Below are 27,755 nucleotides of genomic sequence, written 5' to 3' on the forward strand. Positions count from 1 at the left end.
GTGCGTGTGGAGTCAACGGTATTAAAATACCAATAACATGCCACGGGTAAATAGTATGAGTTCGAAGGTCATATGGTACACATAGGTGACCAAAACTGGAACACCACTGACTACAATGGTATTTATTTTATTCTAAATGCAGTGGATACTATTGGTAATTACTCAAAATAATTATTAGCATAAAATCTTACTTAGTGATGGGTAATGGGGAGAGAACAAAATAAAACAGCACCCACAACAAAACATCGTAGCAATAGGAGGAAGGGACAGCAATTTAAAAATAACAACCATAGAATGGACCCAAAACCCTAAAAAAAAAAAAAAAAAAAAAAACTGGTACAGTGAGCAACTTTTAAACAAAGTGGGTTGTACCATGGTTGGACCCACTTTTTGGATAAAGATAAACATTGTTATTATTTTTTTATTGTTCACCTGCTTACATGGTTTGCAGGATTCAAACACACACATGAATTTGAACATGTTTTAACAAGTGGATACAAAACTTATTAATACAGAAATGTGTTGACAATCTAAACACTATTGGTTGGCGGTAACACCATGGTGTGTATCTACTTGCCAGGTCACGGTTAGTTTGTTCTTTAGAGAACTGCACCCCTACATCAACACCGTTCACACGCTGCTAGCTCATGTAGCAAGGTCAACACACAATACACAACATACACACGTTCTGTTTTCTGCTCGGTTCGACCACACGAGAATCAGGTGACGTAGATTACTGTAGTGTAAGCATGGAGGAATATGATTGTGCATCCTGCAGTAATACACGACTTCAGATCATCTTTAAGACACAACCAAAAGATATCCAGTTGGATATTACAGACAGAACGATTGAAAATGGCACGGTGAGTACCGACTAAACTTCTCAATATCTAGCCCTGGTAGGACGTCAGTCAGTGTATGTCAGTGCCACTGTTAAAATGAATGAACAAGATCAATACTCGGGGCTAATCAATACTCTATATATCTTAAGTATTCTAATAATTATATTAATAATCGTTTACTAAAGGATACAAAGCGCCAAGTAGTATTACTGCAAGGAGTGGGACGAAATTTGAGATTATAAGACCTAATCCTTAGCGCCATGGTTTACAAGGTGCTGTGGCGCAATATGCTGCCAATCCAGCCATGAACATGGGGGCGAATTATTCTTTTCATAATTTGAGCGAGAAACTACCTCGTTCTCAACTACGTTACTTCAGAGGGAGCCGTTTCTCACAATGTTTTATACTATCAACAGCTCCCCATTACTCGTTATACCAAGTAAGGTTTTATGCTAATAATTATTTTGAATAAATACCGGTGTCCAGTGCCTTTAAGGGCTAATATAATGACCACACAGCAAACACGAATACTATGGTATAACATAAGCTACTTTGTATCTGAAGTTATCTAAAACAAGCTAGCGGAGAGTGAGATCGGAACCGGAACAGAACCGGATGGGACCGGCTACTCTCGTTTTATTTGTAGGCGATGGACTCCGACCTGGTTCAATATTAAACACTGCCATTATAAAGAAAACCTACGTGAATAGGCAACACTTCACAATGACTACATTGTACCTGGGTCTCTGCCATTCACTGTGACGGTACGATTGCATTTAATGTGAGATTTTCGTTTAAAGGCAGTGGACACTATTGGTAATTTCTCAAAATAATTATTATCTTAACATCTTTCTTCATCTTGCTCTAAGTGGGCCAGCCCACATTCCCACTTACTACAGCACCACATACTGACCGGGCTTTGTTCCTGAACAAACCAAAGGTATGGTAAGTTAAAACTCTTGAATTTGTTTTATTTGTTAAAGGCAGTGGACACTATTGGTAATGACTCTAAATAATTATTAGCATAAAACCTTTCTTGGTGACGAGTAATGGGGTGAGGTTGATAGTATAAAACATTGTGATAAACGGCCCCCTCTGAAGTGACATAGTTTTCGAGAAAGAAGTAATTTTTCACGAATTTGATTTAAAGACCTCAAGTTTAGATCTTGAGGTCTCGAAATCAAGCATCTGAAAGCACACAACTTCGTGTGACCAGGGTGTTTTTTGCTTCCATTATTATATCGCAAATTCGATGACCGATTGAGCTCAAATTTTCACAGGTTTGTTATTTTATGCATGTGTTGAGATGTGAAGGCTGGTCTTTGGCAATTACCAATAGTGTCCACTGCCTTTTATTTGTTTAGCAAGTAACAAATAAGTGCCCGGTCCAGCACGTACTCTTTCTGACAAGTGATGCATGTGTTTTTGACCAACAGGTATAATAGTTGGTTTTGAACTGGCGTGTCGGGCTTTGTGACTGACGTACTGTACTGATTATTCTATCTACAAGTACTGAATAATCCTCATCAGACTTGAAAATGTTCACCAAACACTTAAGCAAGACCACCGCAAGATTGTCAATCAATATCACTTCAAATGTCTTACGAAGTGCTTCGACTAAACCCGGGAAGCCGGGTTGCACGTCGTACAACCGGACGAGCCCATCAGTCCGAAACATCACAAACTTATCAAGGGTTTCGGCACGAGGCTGTTCAACCCCAGCAACATCGTTCTTCACCCATCCAGCCCCGCTCAGACGACACAATCAACCCGGGGTAGCTGATCGCCTCCTACTGAAGGACGTTCAGCTAGACGTCGAGAGAAGGCAACTCGTTGTATCATGGGATGATGGCGATACTCAGATCTACCCCTTCGTCTGGCTGCGTGATAACTGCCGCTGCACCAAATGCTTCCACCCAGTTGCCTTAGCTCGGAGTACATACGCGCACACGTTGGATGTTGAACTCCTCGCCAAGACTGTTACAAAAACACAAGATGGAAGTGCCTTGCAAGTCAACTGGGATGATGGACATGTGAGCGAGTTCCCATCTAAGTGGTTGAGGGAGTACCGCTTCGACAACACTACGCCAGACCAGTTACTGAACGTGAAATACAAGCCCTGGGGTGCAGACGTCAACCTTCAGTTCTTTGACTTCAACTCGATTCTTGAAGACGACCAGACGCTTTATGATTGGCTGGTGGAGATGGTTACTGTAGGCATTTCCATCGTGACGAAAGCTCCGAAAGAGACTGGCCAGTTAGAACGCATCGGGGAGAGGGTGGCTTTCCTTCGGAAGAGTAACTACGGGTAATTATTTATCTCGATATGTGACTCTATTGTTAATGATAAAATAGTTTAGGAAAACTTTCCGTATTCACTGCAACCACTTTTTTCATTCGTTGTGAAATAAAATAGTATTCAATTTAATTAAACAAGATATTCCTTTTTTGTAAAAGTGAGTGAAAAGTGGAGGCCGGATTCGGACATTTTTTCTTGCAGGAATATCCAACACTCTGCATGTTTCCTCTTCTCTGTTTCGGACAAATATGAGAGAGGATATAGTGTTTAAGACTGCCATCCTTTTTTTCTTAACACTGCACTGGAGATTATTAGTCTCAAAAGTTGAAGGGTCGAAGAACAATTTGAGACTTGGTGTTTTTCTTGCTTACGCAAACAATACAATGTGGACATTGCAAACTGGTTTAACAACAAGAATAATGTTAACAAAATTGTTCGCTTTCTCCAGAAGACGATCAGAGCATACTGATCATTCTGATTCATCACTGCAACAACAAATCTTTCTGAAAGTTTGTTTATCCTCAGCGTCTTCAGTAGCTTGTTTGGTAGATACGTGCGCTTTATAAGATTTCGATATTATTAGTAAAGACAATATTATGAAGACAATATTTAAGATGAGTGTATAGAAATCAGTATTCCTCTTAAAACAGTTGAGGTTGTAGGATGGAGGGAAACGCGCACCAGGCAAGGAGTTCAAAAGAGATGCACTAAACGTTATTTTCTTGTTCACCAAAACAGACCAACATTTCACGTGAAGGCCAAAATGGATCCGAGTAACCTAGCTTACACGACTGGTGCTTTAGCGCTACACACCGATCTGGCGTACTACATCAACGAACCCGATGTGAGTATACAAAGACATCAATTACAAAAGTATTGTCGTTTTTACTTTGCTTTAAAAGGATTCGGGTACTTTTTCAAAATGTCCACAGATTTACATTAAACTTACAGGGTTTGAAGATAATGATAGTGGAAAGCTTCCCTTCAAATATTACTAGCTAGGTGTACTTTTTGAGAAATGAGTAAAACAAGTCACAAAATAATTTTCGTCTCATGATACGAAAATTAATTTCATGTTAGTGTTTCACTAATTTCTCAAAAACTACAGCACCTCGGCAAGTAATGTTTTAGGTGAAGCTTTCTACCACCATTATCTTCAAACCATGTAAGTTAAATGTAAATCTGTAGACCTTGTTCTTGTGTCTTACAGTAACCATATAGCCTTTAAGGTAATTGTATGAATGTGCTCTTTTATTTGCAAGATACAAATGCTGCACTGCATAGAGCAGGTTGCGAGCGAAGGCGGCGAGAACGTCGTGGCTGACGGCTTTAAGGTTGCCCTGGATCTGAAGCGAGATGACCCGGAAGCATTTCATCTACTGTCGACCTATCCGTTTGAGTTCTCGGACATTGGGAAAGATCACTACGGTGAATTCCTCCAACGATCCCGCCACCCAACAATTAAGTAAGTCACTTATGAAAAATACTAGGTTCTGATGTAGCGCTTTATCACGCCCTCATCGGCGTGTCAAAGCGCACTGTATTTTTTTCCTGCAAGTTATGTTGGGCTACGGTTTTGAAGTATGAGACCTATTCCTTTAAAGCACCGGGTAATGGTTAAATTCTCCTGAAGACGAGCAGAGTATACTGTTCAAAACGTCGAGACCAAACCGGCTCTTTTCAGAGCCACCACTCCTTCAAAAGAGATTTTACTCATGGTTGTACCCACAAGTTTACTATTCATATTTATATTTATAGTTACTCTCACCGTGTAATGGTTTACAAGGTGCTGTAAACCAGGAACAACGGGAAGAACCCCTTCTCTTTTCGATAAGTGCACACACTGGGTTCTTTTACGAGCATTATACAACACACGGGACCAACGGCTTTACGTCCCATCCGAAGGTCGAAGCATTACGTTTAAGTGTCTTGCACATCACAGGTGTCACGACTGAGATCAGAAAAGGGTGAAGTCTTTCAATAATTGAGTGAGAAATTACTTCTTTCTAAAAAAAGTACGTTACCTCACAAAGTTTTATACCATCAACAGCTCTCTATTGCTCGTTACCAAGTAAGTTTTTGTGCTAACATTATTATTTTCATTAATTGCATTAAGTGTCCTGCCGTCGATTTCACCAAACTCTTCCTAACTTAGGATTAATCTTAGGACTTAGGACGAGTTAAGTTCCGTATCCAAAGACGTTAGGACGCATTGAACCCATCCTAAGAAAGGACGGGTTACTCGACCTAACTCGAGATAGGATTCACCCATAGCGTTTCGTGAAATCGACTGCAGGTCCTTTAACGGCAACACTTTTCGACACAAAATTGTCACCAATGTTTGATCTTTCCCCAGACTGAACGAACTTGGTGAAATCGAAAAGGTGACAATCAGCGACCACAGCAGAGATGCGATGCTGCGTTCGCCCGTACACTTAGTGTTACCCATCTACCGTGCACTCAACAAGTACTGCAAAATGTTGTTGGAGCCAGAAAACTTACTGCAATACAAACTAGAAGAAGGTGAGTGGGTTTTGTTACAGTTCTGTCTGTAACGATAGTTAGTCTAGCGCCCTCTATCGATCAGTCTTAGATAACATCTTGCTTAATAGCCTGAACATCTGACGTCACACTTCGAGGCTCGTGAATAACGCCAGAGACCGGCATCAAAACTGACCTTTGACCTACATTCATTTCACATAAATTCTGCACGTACACCAACATTACATGCAAGTAGTACATGTACATCCACATGCATGTACTGTATACATAATAACACACACACGTGGACACACACAGACGACCGAAAGTAAGCTTTGCATATCCGTGTTCTGATTGGTCACCCGAGGTGACGTTAGACCAACCAAAACAAACCCAGCTACGGTAGCTTTTAGTCACTGCATCTATCAAAATAATAATAAAAATAAAGAACACTTAAAAGAGCGCCAGTATCCGCCTAAAGTTCATGGCGCTTGAGGGGAGAAAGACAAATTAGGACTGAGGATTGTGGAAAATGATATCATTGGAATCACTGGATAAAGACAGGGGCCCAGTCTACTTGCTAATGGCTGCTATATATGAATTCAGCCAAGATCCTTGTTATCAGAGAGTAATCGGCCTGATTTATAAGTACCGCTATAAGGGTTTAGACGCATGAAAAGAATATGACCGCTTGGGGAAAAACACGACTTAAAACCTGACAAGCAAGGATTTAAATGTTGAGATATGTGTTGGTTCTGAAACCACTGGTTCTATCAGAACCAACGCTCCTCAAAGAGATTTACACATGGTATACATACCGCAAACCTAACCTTATTAGTCCTAACAGTTTATCTTGTAATGCAATACATAATCTTATCTAGAACTACATTAATATGTTTTCCCCTAATAGAATTCAGATGTGTCTACTCGTTCTCAATTAGGCATATCTCGGCCAACTTGGGCCCTACTCGACCAACTTAGGCCCAACTCGGCCAATTTAGGCACTACTCGGCCAACTTAGGCCCAACCCGGCCAACTTAGGCACTACTCGGCCAACTTAGGCCCTACTCGGCCAATTTAGGCACTACTCGGCCAATTTAGGCACTACTCGGCCAATTTAGGCACTACTCGGCCAACTTAGGCCCAACCCGGCCAACTTAGGCACTACTCGGCCAACTTAGGCCCTACTCGGCAGTACACGATACTTGGCTGTAAAAGCCCTTGACTAAAACACAAATTTCCCAATATTGTAAAGTATTAAAGTCTCCCCAGCCAATATAGCTCATCAGGCCGGTTTTTATATATCGTTTCCTTGGCATTAAACGACTGAGAATTTCCATAGACAGGATGCCAGTGAGTCTATCGCATGTTACCCCAGCTCTAGCCGGTACCAATTCGTACTCCTGGGTGGAGAGAAGTAATTGTGATAAAGTGTCTTGCTCAACGACACACGTGTCGCGATTTCCCAGACCAGGATTTGAACCCACATACTGTAAATTTACAGATCCTAAGTCAATCGCCATAGACCGCTCGGCGTCGACACCCCCACCCAATATGGTATCGGAGCTTAATTGTCGTACGTTTCTTTCTAAAAAAAACCAAAAAAAAACAACAACAACAACAAAATAAAAAAAACCTCAAAAACAATGTGTGGAGGATCACTGTATACATGATTTCACTCTGTATGTCCTATTCAGTTAATTTTGTTGTTTTTTAATTTGCATCTATATAAAGGAAACATCTTGGCTTTCAACAACTGCCGTGTCCTTCACGGACGGAACTCTTTCCGTGTGATCAAAGCTGGAGGGCGTCAACTCGAGGGCGGATATCTGGATTGGGATGAGGTCTTCTCAAAGCTACACGTCTTATCGAGGAAGCTCCAAAATCAGAAATAACTATAGACACTACAGTTGTCTTTTGGGACGAAGGTGGGATTAAACGATCGGACCCTGAAACTGACCCCGACTTTGAGGCAATTATATAACCAACAATACAAAGTCAATTCAAATTCAGAAAGATAACCACGATCTCAGACTTGAAATCAAGTCTGTGTTACGGCAGTAGTTTGGTGCATTGATCGAATACATATGTACCTGCCTTTTCAGGGATATAATGAAGGAGTTCGTCTCAAAGATGTACATGTACATATTATATTAATAGTTATTAAACAGTGCGTATTGTAACTATTGCTAAAAAGTGTTATCTCATTCACGAACGCTCAGGTTACCTGATACTTGATAATGTTCGCTAATGTTCAAATAATATTATTCCAGCCGAAGAGCTTTTTATTTCACAAACAAATTGGTAAAACAAATAACCAGCGCCCAGCTTTGAACCCCTGGCGCTGACTTCTTGGTATATTAATGACTACTGCGCATGGTTGTGCGCGTTCGTTGGCGCAAGGCCTGCTCATTTGCTGTGTGTCCACCCACTGTGTGCAGAAATATAATTCATTAACCATTCGAGTGCAAACCTCTGGATGGGGAGGGAGTAAAGTTAAAACCAGAATGGGGGATCGAAAATGGTTTTCTGTGCGGAATAATCTGATGACTGTTCTGACACTAGTTGCTACATTTGACGTTTGTTGCAGCTCGTGCTATCTTCAACGTAAGTTCATTCGTTTCTTTGAAATACGTTAAAGACACTGGGCACTATTGGTAATTGTCAAAGACCAATCTTCTCACTCGATGTATCTCAACATATGCATAAAATAACAAACTTGTAAAAATTTATGATAACAATTATTTTGAGTAATTACCAATATCCACTGCCTTTTAATCGAAAAAAATGCTCAGTTTGTTTTCAATTATGATCTCGCCATAAAATTAAACACTTGTATGGTTGCAACAAAACAAAGAACTTGTGTAGTACTGTCTTTGTTTAAAGAGCTTGGGTACTCTTTGAACGCACAAAACATAGTGTCTACATATTTACATTAAACTTACACGGTTTAAAGAAAATGATGGTAGAAATCTTCCCCTACAATATGACTTGTTAAGGTGCTGTTGTTTTTTTAAATGAGAAAAACAATTAGTCACGAAAAAGAATTTCTCCTCCAGATCGATACGATTTTTTAAATCAAGTTCAACGTATATTTACGGTTACAAATGATTGTTTTATACCCATCATATATTCCCACGACCAGTGTCGCATGCAATTATGTCCTCTAATGCAATACTATCCGGAGGACATTATTGCATGTCCGCCGGACTGTTTTGCATATACAATCGTGTCCGCCCGGACGCTGCTGCATAATGCAATTGTGTCCGCCCGGACACATTTGCATATGCAGTTGTGTCCGCCCCCGTGCAAAACCGTCCTTGCAGTAAATTAAACGCCCTTGGTCGACGGAACACGTTCGCCATTTTTTACAAGCCAAGTCTATTTCACGAATGACATGGGAAATGTTCGGCCGTTGGGTATTCGCTGCAATCATAAAACACGTGAATATTCATGCTGCATAAACGTAAGTTCAGTGCATGCACGCTCGCGAATACAAGCGCACGTACATGTACAATCATGTGTCCGCCGGACGTTTTTTGCATGGACACGACTGCATGTGCAAAAGTGTCCGGAGTGGACGGTATTGCATGGCGGACACAATTGCATCTGACACCGGTATATCTCAATGTCAAGGCTGTTGATGTTCTTTTTTGTTCTGTATCTGAACTCATGAGATTTTCACACAATGAAGACAATCATTCTTCTTATTAATTTGTGTTTATAGTACTTTTTTGCTATTGTTTCTTTTTTTTCTTTCTTTCTTACTGAAATATATTTTTTTTAAATGTTTGAGTTTTCATTATTTTAACATTATTATAACACTATTTTGTTATTGTTGTTGTTTTGGGGTATTTTGTGAGTGGGCTACACCACGCCACATAATCAGCAACGTTATGTTGTAGTCGAAAACTCATTATTGCAACTCGTGCAATTAGTTTTCAATCAGCAACATTCAATAATTATTCAACATTTAATAATGAGGCCTTTGACTGGTTAACACTATTGTAATGAGAATTTTACAACAGGAGACCTCCAGATTTAAAGTAGTGTTTTCCTGCTTCCATTATGTTGGCCATGCTGTAATGACAATCACAAATGCTGATTCATGTGCTGTTAAATGGACCAGACAAATAGGCCAATTCTCGTGTAATGCATTGTATACTCTATTGATATATTCAAAGTACCTAAGTAATAGCATAAAACAAACCTACTTGGGAAACGAGCAATGCTCTTGACAGTATACAAAATATTGACTGCTTCGAGCGCTACAGTTAAAACCACGACTGACGAGGTAATCCTCGGAACGTTCTACTCGGAAAATGAAACGGTCCGGGGATCACCCAGGATCACCCAGGGAGTCGGAGTTTTAAACATAGCAAGAGTTAAAGCAGTCAATATTTGTTTTATAATACCCTAACAGACTATTTATCATCATTCGTAAATGTAACGTTCGAACGCGCGTTTCAGGTACACAGATTTACAACTGATTGGGTTCGCGGTGGTTCATAGACGTCTAGGTACTGCACGCCGTGTGATAGTCGTCGGCAAACGATGCACTATCACACGGTAAACGATGTACTATCACACGGCAAACGACCGCCGCCTAGTAAAACTAAGACATATCATGTGACGCGCTCTAAACCAATGAAAAAGCAGAAAATTTAAGGGTTGTTATTATAAATAAAACAAATTGTGAGAAACGGCCCTCAGTAACATAGTTTGGAGAAAAGGGTAATTTCTTCAAGCAACTGAAAGCAAAAAGAACTGTGCAACGAGGGTGTGTTTTTTCTTCATTATTCTCCGGCACTTTTGTAATGCATATGTTGGGAAATTGAGAATACTGGTCTTTGACATATGTCAATTTTTAAAGATGACTTTATAGACCTTTACCATGGTGCAGCCATCTTGAATTTTCTCCACTGATATCAATGTAATCAAACCGAGACTAGAAGAATAAAATAGTCTGTTTCCTATTTGCAAAATAGTTATTAGCACTCGTTATTGCCATTCGATATAAGGAACATGTCCAATATTATATGAAGGCAGCATGATCAAAAGTCTTGTTCATGCTTGATTGCTGGCAACGTTATCGCTTGTCTATCAGCAGAACAACTATGAACAGCGATATAAAAGTCTCCTTTCAGCTTAAGTTTCAGCTAATACAATGTCTACTTGCTGAGAAAGAAAAAAAATAGAGAGAGGAAAAAACGTCTCACACGAACGTCGAATCCACCCACGTTTCTCGCTAACTGAAACTCTCCACTGTTGACATTTAAGAGTCAGTTCAGGTAAATAATTGACATAGTTGCTCACGGTCAAAAAATGATTTTTTTTTTATACTTTGTTGGTGGAAGGGCCTTGGGGTGCAAGTAAACAAAATTGCATTTTCAATTCTATATATAGCCCGTTGCCATGGTTACGGCTCATTTTGTTTTTGGCCATTTTAGGCCGATTTGGGGGTTTGAACAACTGGTTTTTAACTCATATTTACAACTCCACCCCACCAAAATGCAAAATTAGTTCAAAAAACCTTTTATAGCACTACAAAGTATCATCCTTGGCCTTCCTTGAGAACAAAAATTATTGCTTTAAATATCACCCTTGTGCTATTTTTGCATCATGCATTACAGTATGTTTTTAGAACTTGCAAAATCGACATTTTTACCCTATTTTTGGACCCCAAAATGTCAACTTGCCAGGGGTCTCAGAAAATTTTCCTTTCGGCTGTGATTAGGGCCAACATTGGTCTTTCCATATCTGGTGTCAAAAACTTGGGCAGTTGTATCCTGTTGTGACAGTACTGCCTCAAAACTAGACTTTTTTCCCAAAAACGTGAAAAATGCCTTTTTAAGGGTCTTTTCACATAATATCGACATGCATGTCCACGGTAAAAAAAAAGAATATTTTTCTCATACTTTGTGGATGGTAGGGACTTGGGGTCCAAATAAACAACATTTACATTTCAAATCATAATATAACACGTTGCAATGGTAACAGTTCATTTGTGTTTAGGCCACTTTAGGCCGATTTCGGGGTCTGAAAAACTGTTTTTTTAGTTAATATTTACAACTCCACCCCACCAAAAAACAAAAATATTTCATAAAACCTTTTACATCACTACAAAGTATCATCCTTGGCTTTACTTGAGACAACAAAATATTGCTATAAATTTCACCCTTGTGCTATTTTTAGAACGTGCATTAGAGTATTTTTTTAGATCTTGCCAAATCAACATTTTTACCATATTTTTTGCCCTCAAAATTTCATTTTTTCAGGGGTCTCAGAATATTTTCCTTTCGGTTTTGATCAGGGCAAAAATTTGTCTTTTTATTTCTGGTAAGAAAAACTTGGGCAAGTGTATCCTGATGTTAACAGTACTGTCTCAAAAATAGACTTTTTTCCCCAAACAGAAAAATGCATTTTGAATTGTTTTTTCTTCATATTCAATTTCTAACATTAAAAAGTAATAATTCTATCAATCTTGCAGCTTTTTCTAAGCACTAGTGGATTACCCAACGTTGATCAGGAACTGTTGATGACCTTAATTTTAGAATTTGCCCGGCCCCGGCCCAATCATATTTCTTGACATTGCATAAAACAATGTTTTGTGAATAGCGCCTATTTTTTTGAAAGTTTTCCCTTTCGGTTGTTATTGGTGTTTTCATATCTTCTGGGTAGAAACACTGTGTTTATTGTATCCTGTTGTGACTGATCATGCCTTGAGTATAGTAATTTTTCCAAAAACAATGCATGCTTGTTAAAAATCTGGCACTGTTTCCATGCCCTTTGAGTAATGAATACAAAGTTTTTATTTAAACATAATGGTACCCAACCAAACCATAACCAATGCTTTGCCACTGAGAGTTATTGATTTGGCTACTTTACCTATTGTACACTGTTATTCTGCTGTGTAAAAAAACGTTGTGTAAAATATTTTTTAAACAACTTGTGTAATTTGTACACAACGTTGTGTACTCATTTCCAAGTTGTGTACAATGCTAGTTGTGTAATGTAAGTTAAATATTATAAATCGATAAACCCTCCAAAACTGAATTTACACAACTATTGTGTAAACTTTGAAGCACGTGATCAAAAAGCAACCAATCACGAAGTACCTTTGCTTGGCAAACAAAACAGACAAAACAAAATGGCTAACGTACTTTGCCGCTACTGTCGACAAAAGCAGCTAGGATTCGAAGATTTTGTTCATTGTGGCGGTAAGTAAATAACAATTTACTGGTTTTAACGAAGAGTACCGTGGGCGGTACACTGGCTAAATGGCTAATTTGGTACTTTACACATAATTTTGTAGAATTTAATTTTACAAAATGATGTGTAATTCAGTATACCCAATTATTGTGTAAACTGTTTACACAGCTACTTGTTAAAAATCTTTTACACATAATTGTGTACACTTATCACACAACTGTTGTTTAAAAACTACACAACTGGGTTGTGTAAACCGTTTACACAACAGTTGCTAGGTTCATATAGTAAACAGGGGTTGTGTAAAATTTTACACAAGTTGTGTAATTAATTGTGTAATTGTTAACCAATTAATGTGTAAGCCGTTTACACAACTGGTTGTGTAAAAAACCTTTACACATAATTGTGTACAATTATCACACAACTGTTGTTTAAAAACTACACAACTGGGGTTGTGTAAACCGTTTACACAACAGTTGCTAGGTTCATAAAGTAAACAGGGGTTGTGTAAAATTTTACACAAGTTGTGTAAGATTTAACACAACCGAAATAACAGTGTACAGGTATGATTCCCATTGCGAGTAGAGTGCGATGAGCATTCTTTACAAGTTGTCTTTAATACAGGGCCTACTCTCCTTGGTCCCTGCCTGCTACCAAATGTAAAACTTTTCATAGAGATAGAGATCATAAACAATGTAGTTTCTGTGCTTGAGGCAGATGGTTTGGAGCATCCAATCATGTCCAACACAAATGTGGGAAATTAAAAAACCCGCTTAAAAGTGTTGGGAAAGTTTGCCAAGATCTTATTAAAAACAATGATACTAACGATTTGCAAGATGAGCGTAAGAGATCATTTAAAAGGAAGACGTTGCCTGGGATCGGTCAAGTTGGTCTTTAAAATGCGTTTGTAACCGTTTGTTATAAAATGCATGGTTAGAAAGATGTGTGGATCATTATATTCTACTTTTAAAATATCTTTCTAATCATATGCATTTTGTAATAAACGTTTACAAACGCTTTTCAAAGACCAACTCGACCGATCCAAGGCAACGTGTTCCTTTAATGAAACAACATTGAAAGAAGTTGTAAATACTTGCACCTGCTCAACATAAATAAGTAAGATGCATTTGCAGTGACAAAAGTTTATTCAGGCTAGTTTGATTGTTTTTTCCATTCACTATCTTACTAATTCATAATTATTATATATGTCTCTGAGAACGATCAACAAAAAACATTGTCAAACACTACCTGCTAAATTGTTTATCACGTTAAAGGAACACGTTGCCTTGGATCGGTCGAGTTGGTCTTTGAAAAGCGTTTGTAACCGGTTGTTATAAAATGCATATGATTAGAAATATATTTTAAAAGTAGAATATAATTATCCACACAAGTATCACTCCAAATAGAGTGGTTTTCCTTTTATCTCGTTGACTAACACGGTCGGCCATTTATGGGAGTCACACGGTCGGCCATTTATGGGAGTCAAATTTTTGACTCCCATAAATGGCCGACCGTGTTAGTTCGCAAAGTAAAAGGAAAACCACGCAATTTCGAGGCAAATGTGTGTGGATCATTGTATTCTACTTTTAAATCATCTTTCTAACCATATCCATTTTATAGCAAACGGTTACAAACACTTTTCAAAGACCAACTCGTCCGATCCAAGGCAACGTGTTCCTTTAAATAAACCAACTCTTTTATTGTTTGCAACAGTACAATTGAAAGGAACCCCACCATAGATGGGGGAACTGCTTACAGAAGGCCAAAGTAGGTGAATGGGCCATTTAGATACTTTGGATACAGTACTTGCTCACTTTTAGAGCCTCTTTGTTCTGATAGGGATGAAAATGTTTAGTTTGGTAGCGGGCAGGGGACCAAGAAGACTGTTATAAGGCCATGTATAGACAAGAATAGTAAAGAATGCTCATGGCACTACTTCTCTTCTTGCAATGTGAATCATACCTGTACAACTATAAAGTAGTCATGACAAAACAAGAACTCTCAGTGGCAAAGCATGGTTAGTAACTTTTTATTTGTTACTTAAAGATTATGGAAACAGTGCCATATTTTTTTAACAAGCATGCTAGTTTTTGTTTTTTATCATTTCAAACTAAGGGATAACTTCAAAATGCATTTTTATTGTTTTTGGAAAAATTACCATGTTTGAGGCAGAAGTGTCACAACAGGATACAAAAAACCAAAGTGTTTCTCCCCAGCAGACATGCAAACCATAATGATAGCCCAATCACAACCAAAAGGGAAATATTCTGAAAACCAATACAAAATTAATACAGTACAAACGTTTTTGATGTGCAAGGGGAATTAAAAAATGTGACTTTCAAAAGAGGCGCTGTTCACAAAACTTTGAAATTTTTATGCAATGCCAAGAAATATGATTGGGCCGGGGCCGGGGTGGGGCCGAGCCGGGGCCGGGGTGGGGCCGGGCCGGGTAAATTCTAAGATTTAGGTCATCAACAAGTCCTGATCAATGTTTGGTAATGCACTAAGCCTACAGAGTGCTTATGAAAAGCTGCCAGATTGATGGAATTATTACTAACTTCTTAATGTTATAAATTCAAAATGAAGCAAATATTATTTCAAAATGCATTTCTCTATGTTTTCGGGGAAAAGGGTCTATTTTTGAGACAGTACTGTTAACATCAGGATACAATTGCCCGAGTTTTTCTTACCAGAAATAAAAAGACAAATTTTTGCCCTGATCAAAATCGAAAGGAAAATATTCTGAGACCCCTGAAAAAATGAAATTTTGAGAGCAAAAAATATGGTAAAAATGTTGATTTTGCATGTTCTAAAAACATACTCTAATGCACGTTCTTAAAATAGCACAAGGGTGAAATTTATAGCAATATTTTTTTGTCTCAAGTAAAGCCAAGGATGATAATTTGTAGTGATGGAAAAGGTTTTATGAAATATTTTTGTTTTTTGGTGGGGTGGAGTTGTAAATATTAACTAAAAAAACAGTTTTTCAGACCCCAAAATCGGCCTAAAGTGGCCTAAACACAAATGAACTGTTACCATGGCAACGTGTTATATTATGATTTGAAATGTAAATGTTGTTTATTTGGACCCCCAAGTCCCTACCATCCACAAAGTATAAGAAAAATATTCCTTTTTTTTTCCGTGAACACGTATGTCGATATTATGTGAAAAGACCCTCAAAAAGGCATTTTTCACGTTTTGGGGAAAAAAGTCTAGTTTTGAGGCAGTACCGTCACAACAGGATACAATTGCCCAAGTTTTTGACACCAGATATGGAAAGACCAATGTTGGCCCTAATCACAGCCGAAAGGACAATTTTCTGAGACCCCTGGCAAGTTGACATTTTGGGGTCCAAAAATAGGGTAAAAATTTCGATTTTGCAAGTTCTAAAAACATACTGTAATGCATGATGCAAAAATAGCACAAGGGTGATATTTAAAGCAATAATTGTTTTTCTCAAGGAAGGCCAAGGATGATACTTTGTAGTGATATAAAAAGTTTTTTGAAATAATGTTGCATTTTGATGGGGTGGAGTTGTAAGTATGAGCTAAAAACCAGTTTTTCAGACCCCAAAATCGGCCTAAAAAGTCCAAAAACAAAATGAGCCGTAACCATGGCAACGGGCTATATATAGAATTGAAAATGCAATTTTGTTAACGTGCACCCCAAGGCCCTTCCACCAACAAAGTATTAAAAAAAAATCATTTTTTGACCGTGAGCAACTATGTCAATTATTTACCTGAACTGACTCTTAATGTATATTGATTAATTATTTGGCATATATACCACCATGACGATGACAAATTAATATATATAAATATATATATATTTATGGTCCAGTAACCCATCCTTTCATTCTAAACATCCTTTGTCCTCGCCACTTCACTCCTATTGGTTCATAGCCACTCATATTGTCTCTGAAATAGAAACTTTGATTGGCTGTTATTTGCCCGCTTCTTTCTGGATCCTTTCCTTAATCCCTTCCCCCCTCTCTTTTTCTATAAATGGATATGTATTTGTTTGTACTTGTTTTATGCCTCTGAAGAAGGTCCGGATTGGATCCAAAACTAAGGCCATCTACCCTATTCATTATAGATATAGATATATATATATATATATTTTTCTTTCTTTTTTTTCTTTTACTTCAATGCACAATTTTCTTGCAAGATGACAATTACCATTTATTTTTTTACTTCAATACACTACTTTCTTGCACGTTTTAGTCGTGAAGAAATTACATCACAGTTTGGTTTACAATTAGAATGTAGCACAGGAACAAAAGACATCCTGTTTAATATTGAATAGTTTGTTGTTGGAAAGGGAACACGTCTCATCATTTAACTATAGAGTTGACGGGTCAACTTTGAAAAGAGGGAATTAAAAAGCGTCATTAAAATGATAACCACAATGGAGATTTTGAAGCATCTGAAAGCACCATATTCGTGTGACAAAGGTGTTTTTTCTTTCATTATTATCTCGCAAAATTAAGTTCAACTGGTCGTCGAAGTTGCGAGAGAATAATGGAAGAAAAAACTCTCATGTCGCACAAGTTGTGTGCTTCTTTGAACTTGAGACCTGAGATCTGTTATTCAATTCCAATATTTTAGTGAGAAACTACTTCTTCCTCAAAAACTACGTTGCTTCGGAGGGAGCCGTTTCTCACAATGTTTTATATTATAACACCCCTTACAAATATTCTGTCTGCTCATTGGTTTAGAGCGCGTCACATGACATGTCTTAGTTTTGCTAGACGACGGCCGTGTGATAGTGCATCGGTTTGCCGTGCGCTAGTCCGAAGACTAGCACACACGGCGTGCAGTACCCAGACGTCCGTTGCGTGTACGAGGATGATAAATTAATAGTCTGTAACCATATCGGATTGCACGACACTACATGCAGCGCAGTAAAAGTTTTTGCAGTCTGTATTCGCGTCGTCCGTGGGTTGTAGCATTCAGGTCTGTGACTTAATAATAATAGTACAGCATTTAGAAATGTTTGAGGTGTTATAAAACAAATATTGACTGCTTTGACTCGTGCAATTCGCCTCGGAAAAATAGAACGCTCCGTGGATCACCTCGGGAGTCATAGTTTTAACCATAGCACTCGAAGCAGTTAATAATTGTATACTATCAACATCAACATCATGTTTACCAATGGCCCAGTGCCTTTAGCTTAACAGAAAGCAATAACTATCAATTTAGGCACCGGCTGCACTTACCGTAACAACATTTACGCATCGTCATGGCCTTGTGTCGATTGGGGCACTTTGCACTGCAACATTATTAATGTATGTTAATGCACCACGCGCTCTCACTTAGCGTAACAACTTAATATTCTGTGTACTTTTGGTCACGGATAGGCTAACTTATTGTTAGAACACGTTGCCTTGGATCGGACGAGTTGGTCAAAACAAAAGCGTTTGTAACCGTTTTTTATAAAATGCATATGGTTGGAAAGATGTTTTAAAAGTAGAATACAATGATCCACACAAGTTTGCCTCGAAATTGCGTGGTTTTCCTTCTACTGTGCGAACTAACATGGTCGGCCATTTATGGGGGTCAAAATTTTGACCCCCATAAATGGCCGACGTGTTAGTCGACGAGGTAAAAGGAAAACCACGCAATTTCGAGGCATGTTTGTGTGAATCATTGTATTCTACTTTTACAACATCTTTCTACCCATATACATTTGATAAAAAAAACGGTTACAAAGACCAACTCGGCCGATCCAAGGCAACGTGTTCCTTTAACACCATTATTAAATATTCATATTGTGTATGAACTTGCTCGTTGATATTGGGGCTTCATCATGCCAGTCGCCAGGATCAGATTGCAACTTAGCACCGTATACCCAGTACTTTCCCGAGTCCTGTGAAAAATAAAATATCACAGGCATGTTACTCGGGTGGGATTCGAACCTACGATCCTTGCAATTCTAAAGCAGTGTCTTACCAACTAGACTACTGAGATTGCCCGGTAGCTAGAGGCAGTTCGAACCCCCAACCAGATCGCAATGTGAATTCATTTTTGAAATTAAAAACTGAGCTAGTTCTGAGAGAAATGCAATTAAGGATTGGCCACTGATAGACCAAAGTAATTGCAACCTAAACTGCGTACAATGATTACCTTTTTAAACTACCTATGTTGGTCGCATCATTAACGTCAGGCTCGATCGCGACTGAACAAAAGGTCATACGGTAGGTACTTTGTGGGGAGTTTTGTTAAAGAGCTACCTAAGCGGAATGTTTTCAACGGAAATGGTATTTTAACTTGTTTGTAATGCACCTGTTCACCATTTTAATGTAATTTTGATATTTGTACACTTCTGAATTTTTCGTAATTATCGACTAAAAAATCAGGCCCCAACCTAAAGGTTTTGAAGAACTAAAAACACTTCTGCCGTTGAGAGCGCGCGCAAAGGACAATGCCGCTGACGTCGTCTCTAGGAGCTTGCTATGTTATGCCTCCACCCTGCAATAAAGCGGCTTTACAAATTGGAGCTCCCAGAGATGACGTTTTGAGAGTGATTACGTAACAGGGCTTTTCGCAAATCTCTCAGAAAAGCGCTGGATAAGGGCATTCAAAATGATTGTTTTTTTTACACAATTGAATCCTTTTTATAGTCATATGACTCGATTTCCCTATTCTTTGAAAACATTTTAAGTGAATTACAGCAAAGTTTAGGAAAAGCAAGCATGACTTATAACGACTTTGATAACCCCTTCTGACGTTAACCCTTTCGCTGTGTTTAATGAGCACTCGGCATTTAGTACTACATCATTTATAAGATGCACTTTACTTAAAACATTCAAAGGCGCTGGTATGGACTGTCAAAGTGTTGGGAAAGCAAGCATGACCAAGTATTTTAAGTTTCTGCTGAAAGAGAGTGACGTTGTGCATTTTGTCTGACGTATACCGGAAGTGAATTTCAGGGTCTAGGAACTATCTTGGAAAAGGCCGAGTTTCGTGAAGAAAGGGGAAAAAACGAAGGCAAATTACTCGGGTGGGATTCGAACCAAGGACATTTACACTTCTTTGGTAGATATCTTACCACTAGATCACCGAGATAGTGTGTCTGACTTGGCTGACAAAATAGGCAAAATATTTCGTAGAATTGACTGGCAAAGCCTCTCGCGAACAGTCTGGTCAAAGTACCGTCTGATCAATGGAGCGGAACAACCATCCTGGGTGTTCTTTTATTTGCATTATTCACACTAAAAATACGGGTAAAAATATTTGAAGCAATTAAAGGCACGTACCACTGGACACTATTGGTAATCTCTCTAAATAATTAATATCGTAAAAACGTACTTTCCATAACGAGCAATGGAGAGCTGTCGATAGTATACAGATATTAACTGCTTCGAGTGCTATGGTTAAAACTATGACTCCCTCGGTGATCCCCGGAGCGTTCCATTTTCCCTCGGCGAAAAATGGACCGTTCAGGGGATCATTGAGGGAGTCATAGTTTTAACCATTGCACGAGTAAAAGCAGTCAATATTTGTTTTATAACACCCAAAACATGATTTCCATTTTCTTCCCAAAAATTATCAAAAGCATGCTCACAATTTTTTGCAAATAAATCTCACTTTACAAAGTCATCATTATGAAGGTCTTTTATATCATGAGCCACATACATTTTCCCTTTTTTATGGTTGTACAAACAATAACGACATTTCACAATGCGAAGGAAAATGAGGAAAACTTTTAAAAACTGACTCAAGCTTCGATATTTAGTTACACACTTCATTATTTAGTTACACATATTTAGCTCCATTGTAGTGGCGCACCCATGTCCATAACATTCCCCTATGGAACCTATGTTTTTCCTTTTATAGTCAATCTAATGTTTACATCCCCGTAGAAACATATTTTTTTTTTAATAGATTTTTTTGTCTTTGTTTTGACAATGGAAAGCTATGTTGTTCTCTTTCTATTACTGCCTATTTATGTATCCATGGCAGCGAATGCCAAACCACCGGGACGAGACGAGAGTTAATAACTACACGCGGGTGCAGAAAACATTAAATTCAATGGAATATTTATGTCCGTTATCACAATAAAGACAGACAGCATGACCATTGGGACAAGTTTAAAGCAGTACTTTACATGCAAAGAGTAAACATGACCAACGGTATAATGATACTGACAAATTCAACAAATACGCCGGTGTCTGTGGGGTACGGCCTTAGACTATACAATTGGGTGTCGCGGCCGAATGGACAAGAGCACCGAAATCAAGCTCTGGTGCTTCGGATCAGCAGAGTGTCGGTCCGAATCCCGGTCGCGACACTTGTGTCCCTGAGCAAGACACTGATTGAACTATAACTGCTTCTCTCCACCCAGGGGGTAAAATGGGTACCTGTGAGGGCAGAGATGGTTCTTGTGATTGGTTTAGCCGAGTACGCATATATTGCGCACAGGCTGTATACTCCCCAGGGAGTTGAGATGGTTTAAGGAATGATTTAAGGCCCAGTGACCAGAGGTAATAATGTCGGAAGCGCTTTGAGAAACCCCTTGGGCGTGAAAAGCGCTATATAAAAACGGGTTGTTATAATTATTAATACTACTACTATTACAAAAACAATAAGCAAAGGCAACATAACAATATTAATCAGTTAGGAAAGAGTGCAAAATGCAACAACAATGAGCTAAATACACAGATACATGCCACGATATGAGGACATAGGATCAAATAGAAGGAAAAAGACAGATGAAGACGAGCAGTTGAGTTCGGGCAGACTGAATAAACACGTACACCTCAAAACACAACTGCCGGTACTTCACAGCGAAACTGATGATAACTTAGTGAATGTTCTGACGGGCCTACGTGGCAGTATAGCGTCTCGAATCAAGGCTACAACTGCCTTAAAATAGTCCAAACAAAGTGAGTGGCGTATCAAGTCTATAAGCATATTACGAAAGAGGAAATACAGAAAATGCGGACAAAAACGATCAATAGTTATTAATTACATCGGCGTCTTCTTAAGATCGCTGTGGTATTAATAAACTGTTAATGGGTAAAACGTCAGTGTGGTCAATTCTTATGGTAGAACGGTCCTTGAACCGTTCTTTATTATATATATAGGGTCATATAAAATGCATCTATAAATACCAACAACTTCTGTCGTTTAAGCCTTCTTGAGATATGGCCGACACAATACTATGGCACTATGAGGTTTGGGTTAATGTGTCAGTGTATACGACACTGGACACTATTAGTAAATGTTTAAGACCAGTCTTCTCACCTGATGCATCTCAACATAATGCATAAAGCAGCAAACCTGTGAAAATTTGAACTCAATTGGTCGTCGAAGTTGAACGGTAAAGGTGCAAGGAAAATCATCCTTGTCACACGAAGTTGTTTGCTTTCAGATGCTTGATTTGAAGCCCTCAAAATCTTATTCTAAGGTCTCGAAAGCAAATTTGTGGAAAATTACTTTTTTTTTTAGCGAGATCTACGTTACTTCAGCGGGAGCCGTTTCTCACAATGTTTTATACGATCAACAGCTCTCTATTGCTTGTTACCAAGTAAGGTTTTATGCTAATCATCATTATTTTGAGTAGTTACTAAGTGTCCCTTCCCTTGTTAACCGAACAGTGCACTCCTATATATTGTCCATCAAATGGAATAGTCTCTTCGGTTTTTCAATTAAGTGTAACCTTACATAATACTCGGCCCGCGATTGTTTTTGCCTTATTGCTTTGTTCTCCGTTCTTGAGTTTTAATAAAACCCACTTGAAGTCATATTTGAAGTCTAGTAGTAGACACACCACTATAAAGCTGTTAGGTTTGGGTTCGTCAGTATACATCCAAACAAAACAGTGCAGTACTAATTTATAGTTTCAACCATACCTCAATAACACTAATAGGGTTGAAACGTCGGGTCACTGACGGTGTTTGTGTTTTATGACATGGGTCCTTGCTGGGCAAGCAGTTTGCATCAGCTAATTATGGGGGGGGGGGGGGGGGTATTTTAAAGAAACGTTACAGAATTGGTAAGAAACAAAAATCGCGAAGATCACAGATTTACATAAAAACTTACACGGTATAATGATGATAATAGTAGAAAACATCACTTGAAATATTTCTGTCTGAAATTTCATTTGATGAGAAATAAATAATCTAATATCGCGTTTGGAGTTTATCGCCCAGTGAGCGTGTTATTCATTTTTGTTTTGGCATCGATGTAATGCAACATTTGTAATAGGCTTTTCACGATTCTCTCGTGACCCAGATAACCGATCAAGCTGGAACTTCTACAGGTTGTTCAATTTATGTATATGGTGGATTACATAAAGTGCTTATACTGCCAGCAACCTTTTTAACTAGCAGAACCAAGTCTGCAATGCTCTTTAAATTTTAATCTTTGAGTGTTTTATTATGCAAAGCATGGTGTCACGATACAATTCACTTTGGCATTATTGACAACTCATCTTGCCAAAATATCTTTAAATGTAATGGTATACGTTGTGAACACACAGTCCTGAATATACGACGATTGGTGGTAATGTTAATTTAGAGGCGCTGGACACTATTGGTAATTACTCAAAATAATTGAAAGCATTAAAACTTACTAAGTGGCGAGCAATGGGGAGCTGCTAATAGTATAAACAGTGAGAGTAACGACTTCCTCTGTATAACACAGTTTTTGTGAGAAAAAAGTTAATTTACCACCAAAATGTTTGAACCTGATAAAATTTATGTGCACACAAATTAATGTGCAACAATGGTGTGTTTTCTTTCATGATTCTTATGCAACTTCGATGACCAATAGAGCCTAATATTTCACAGATTTGTTATTTTATGCGTTTGTTGGGATACACCAAGTGAGAAGACTGGTCTTCGACAATTACCAATAGTGTCCAGTGCCTTTAAGACAACCCAAATGGAAAAGAGAGAAGCACTCGCCTTGGTTAAGTGATGGAGCGTTTTATCAGTTACTCTTGCATTATTATTATTATAGAGTCCGAAATGTGCTGTATCCAACCGTGCACAATTCATTTCCGATATATAGAAAACACGATCACGGGGCTGATATTGATCTCTCATAGAAATCAAAAAAGCAATGACGTCAGAGCGATCGATGCTTGTACAATATTGCCAAAATGGGAACTCGTTATTATATGCGTTTCCATGAGTCCGTGTTCCTCATTCTGCTATAAATGGAGGTTTTTATTTGTGCTTGTTGATGCCTCGGTTTGTATCGTCATGATAGTTGGCCATTGGTAAAGAGGAGGAACAATTCCTTTTTTTTTTTTTTTTTAAGCTACACGTACATATGGCGTAAGCTCTAACTCTAAATAATTGTTAGAATAAAAACTTACTAGGTAAGTGTAGCTGTTAATAAAGTGGGGGGAAAACATTAAAAGAGAAACGTCTCCCTCTAAAAGTAACATAGTTTTTGAGAAAAGAGGTAATTTCTCACTCAAAAAGAGAAGGGGTTCGCCCCGGTGGTTCTGGTTGTGGCTGCTTAATGCGCCGTAGCACCTTGTAAACCCTTATCGTGCGCTAGATAATTGGGTCTCTGAATTCATAACATTAAAAACCTATCTTTCTGAAAGTGTGTGTATCCATGGAGCAATAATTGATCCATGCTATATCTCAGCGTTTTGAGAACCCTGTTGGTATATAATTCTTCAATATTATTTTTGTATTGTTATTTTTTAATGCGTTTCGATCATTCCAGGTGTGAAATCATGACCCTACATGGTACTGAGCCGACAAACTGACCATCCGAATTCAATCACTAACAATGCAACCCCTCGTTTTTCCCCAGCCCTGGATATTAAAGACAAGTCGACATCTCAGAGCACCACCCATCATGAGTACCCAGCAGAAAATGCCGTGGATGGTAGTGTTGAAACCTTCTCCCAAACAGGTGAGAAAGTACTAAGTAGTTTCACATATTTCCAATCACATTATACTTCAGTATATCAACTCTGAAAAAAAGGGCAACTCTGCGACCAAGGACCGACTAACTGCTGTGGCTGAGAATGTATCCCACAACGACGAGCTCATCGTCCTTGGCGCCATGAACGCCTCCCCACCCTCCTGCTCAAGGAACGGCTTTGAGAGAGGCAGGTTGTAAATCCAAAGTAAAGGACCAGCATGAAAACAAGCCCAGTCACCCCAAATAATGAGTCCACGGTAAAGTCTCGCGTGTCTTATTAAAACAAGTCAGTTGTGTCAAATAGAATAAATGACAAGAGCATAAACGTGTAACACAGAACGAAATCTGCTATAAACAAAGCACCAGACTACTTACAACATTGTGCGTCAATGTCACGAAGATTTGACAGTTGAAACGGCTAGAAACACATATATACGCTGGGCTTTTACTGCTTTTGCTTTTTAAAAATCATTTTCGCTAATTACGTGACATTCTGACGATTTTTTTTGCAGCAACCATCTCTAAAAAACCGTGAGCCGGTGTGCCCCTTTAAACATGTTGTGATGATCGGGGCTTATTAAGGTTATAAATAGAGTTCAAACTTTACATTTAATCATTCTGCAAATAGAGATATCAGTTTTCAAGGTCAAACGGTTGTCATTCCTCCAATATATTGAGCAAACAGGCAGGGTGGTATCAGGAGGTATACGGTTTGATTTTCTAGGGATTTGTTTTCCTAGTTTTTGTCATCATTGTTTTTTATCGTCTGTTCAGTTTCTAATTGCTATGGTTGCATTTTGTTTAGCTATATATCGTGGGGTTTCAATGTATATAAGAGGGTTCCCACAACACCCTTTGCTGCATTTCTTTTTAGCGTCTTTGTGGGTTAACCATATACATTTCTACTTATTGTCGTATTGTTTTATAATGTTCCTACATGTACGTACCCCGTGGTGGTTCAATTTTGTGTCTTTTATCTGTACAATTTTTATCAATATTATGTTTACCTTGTAATGCCACATTATTCAGCTTCGTGCTGCCAGTTGGTTTTTTAATAAAAAGAATGAATGAATTAATTAATTACTCCATACGGGCTGCCATCGAAAAATTTGAACCATGACACAGAGCACATGTGTACTTGGACTAGTCCCCTGTCCTTATAAGGACAAGTGACATGTCGTGGCTTAGCGGTAAAGAGCACCAGACTCAAGCTCTGGTGTTTCTGATCTGTAGAGTGTGGGTTCGATTCCCCAGCCGTGACACTTGTGTCCTTAAGCAAGACATTTAACCAATGCTTCATCCTTCGGATGGGACGTTAAGCTGTTGGTCCCATCTGTTGTGTAAAGCACGTAAAAGAACCCAGTGCAGTTATCGAAAAGAGAAGGGGTTCGCCCCGGTGTTCCTGACTAAGACTGCTGAAAGTGCTACTATAAAATTGCTTACAGGTTACTTACCCCTTTTTTTCACCGAAAGAACAGCAAGTTAATGACATCTGCAAAGATATCTCCAAAGGCTAACTTTCATTTCGTTCCTTTTCCCTTTTTTTCTTTCCAAGATAACGACGGGACAGACTCCAATCCTTGGTGGCAACTTGACTTAGGAGGAGAATTCTGGCTTGGTAGAATCACGGTCACGATCTGCAGAATTTCACCATGTGGTAAAATAATTTAGTTTTAAAAATACGTGCAGGGAGACAAAAAAAAAGAAGGAAAAAAAGAATACAAATGAATATTTATGGAATATAAACTTTTCTAAAGTGACGTATATATAAGTATTCGAGAATGAAGTTATTTTCCACGAATTTGATTTTGAGACCTCAAAATCTTATTCTGAGGTATCGAAATCAATCATCTGAAAGCACACAACTTCGTGCGATAAGGGTGGGGTTTTTTCTTCAGTAATATCTCGCAACTTCGACGACCAATTGAGCTCAAATTTCCACAGGTTTGTTATTTTGTGCATATTATGTTAAGATACACCAAGTGAGAAGACTGGTCTTTGACAGTTACCATAAGTGTCCAGTGTCTTTAATCAGAGTGCCAGCAAGACTGAAGAATACGTTCAAAGCTTTACACTGGTTTACACATACACATTAATATTAATTTTGTCTTTTCCATGTCACCGAAGCGGCTTATTTCAACGGAGTGACAGTACGAGCCGGCTTGAGCGAAAACTACACCGAGAACACCGAGTGCACTTCATTGGTAACATCTCCCTCTAACGGAGACGTGCTTGAGTTAGTGTGCGACCCACCAGCCCTGGCCCAGTACATCAGCATGGATAAAGACCAAGCAACCCCTAGTGGGGGAGGGACAATTCTCAGGATAACTGAGGTTTCGGTCTTTGAATATGCATCCGAAGAATGTGCAAGTCAAAGTGGTAAGCATTTTTTTATTTATTTTTTTATTCTGTTTTATGATTGGATGTGTTTTTGCCGGTGTTTTATTTGTTTATTTATTTAAATAAAAAGGTTGACTGCTTTTGCTAAGTTTTAAAAAACTTCCCTTTTTCAAATTAAGACTGCGAAACAACAGTGGCAATGTTACACATTCCTATAACCTGTTTCATCTATTGTTACAATTGGCTGCCATAAGGTTCATAATACCTAGTCTTGGCCCAAGACGTGTTTAATCGATAGTGGAAAGTGTCGTATAAGAGGGCGCGCTCATACCATCTACATTTACTACTATATCGCGTACACGATCCACTATCGATCACTGACGTCTTTGGCCAAGACTACCTTTGATCCAACGTAAAGGCTCTGTGTGAAACACACAATTTCACAGAGCTCATAAACCAGAAGAAAAAAAGTATGTTCAAAACGTATTTTGCTTAACACGGTATCCTGGCTGGTAACCTTATTCAGTTAAGCACATTTGTTGTTGAGCTTGTAGTTTGGCGCTTAAAGGCAGTGGACACTATTGGTAATTACTCAAAATAATTATTGGCATAAAACCTTACTTTGTAACGAGTAATGGGGAGAGGTTGATGGTATAAAACATTGTGAGAAACAGCTCCCACTGAAGTGAC

General features: G+C 38.6%; 3 protein-coding genes across 7 annotated transcripts in view; 2 read left to right on the top strand and 1 right to left on the bottom strand.

Moving 5' to 3' along the window:
* LOC139945723 (glyoxal reductase-like) overlaps positions 1 to 27,755 on the bottom strand; it is a 48,624-nt gene that overhangs the window by 11,570 nt on the left and 9,299 nt on the right. The window contains exon 2 of the mRNA XM_071943089.1: positions 26,180 to 26,362. The gene's annotated coding sequence lies outside the window, so the exon portion shown is untranslated. The remainder of the gene's footprint in view (positions 1 to 26,179; positions 26,363 to 27,755) is intronic.
* On the top strand, positions 598 to 26,303 carry LOC139945721 (gamma-butyrobetaine dioxygenase-like). 5 transcript variants are annotated; one of them, XR_011787169.1, is made up of 8 exons: positions 598 to 863; positions 2,279 to 3,150; positions 3,880 to 3,985; positions 4,404 to 4,606; positions 5,498 to 5,664; positions 7,357 to 8,229; positions 24,612 to 24,713; positions 26,281 to 26,303. XR_011787169.1 is itself a non-coding variant. In XM_071943085.1 (7 exons), the coding sequence occupies exons 2-6, from the start codon at positions 2,381 to 2,383 to the stop codon at positions 7,515 to 7,517; spliced, it is 1,407 nt and encodes a 468-aa protein (XP_071799186.1). In that variant the 5' UTR covers positions 598 to 863; positions 2,279 to 2,380; the 3' UTR covers positions 7,518 to 7,550; positions 24,612 to 24,707. The 5 variants fall into 5 exon arrangements, 4 of the variants coding, with proteins under 4 accessions (XP_071799186.1, XP_071799183.1, XP_071799184.1 ...); XM_071943085.1 differs by lacking the exon at positions 26,281 to 26,303 and having other exon boundaries at positions 7,357 to 7,550; positions 24,612 to 24,707; XM_071943082.1 differs by lacking the exons at positions 24,612 to 24,713; positions 26,281 to 26,303 and having other exon boundaries at positions 7,357 to 10,563.
* Positions 12,773 to 27,327, top strand: LOC139946215 (uncharacterized). Its single transcript, XM_071943835.1, has 5 exons — positions 12,773 to 12,842; positions 24,612 to 24,713; positions 26,281 to 26,382; positions 26,853 to 27,104; positions 27,320 to 27,327. Exons 1-5 carry the CDS (start codon positions 12,773 to 12,775, stop codon positions 27,325 to 27,327), a joined length of 534 nt encoding a protein of 177 aa, XP_071799936.1.

This window comes from Asterias amurensis, chromosome 13, assembly GCF_032118995.1.
Source record: "Asterias amurensis chromosome 13, ASM3211899v1".
Lineage (NCBI taxonomy): Eukaryota > Metazoa > Echinodermata > Asteroidea > Forcipulatida > Asteriidae > Asterias > Asterias amurensis.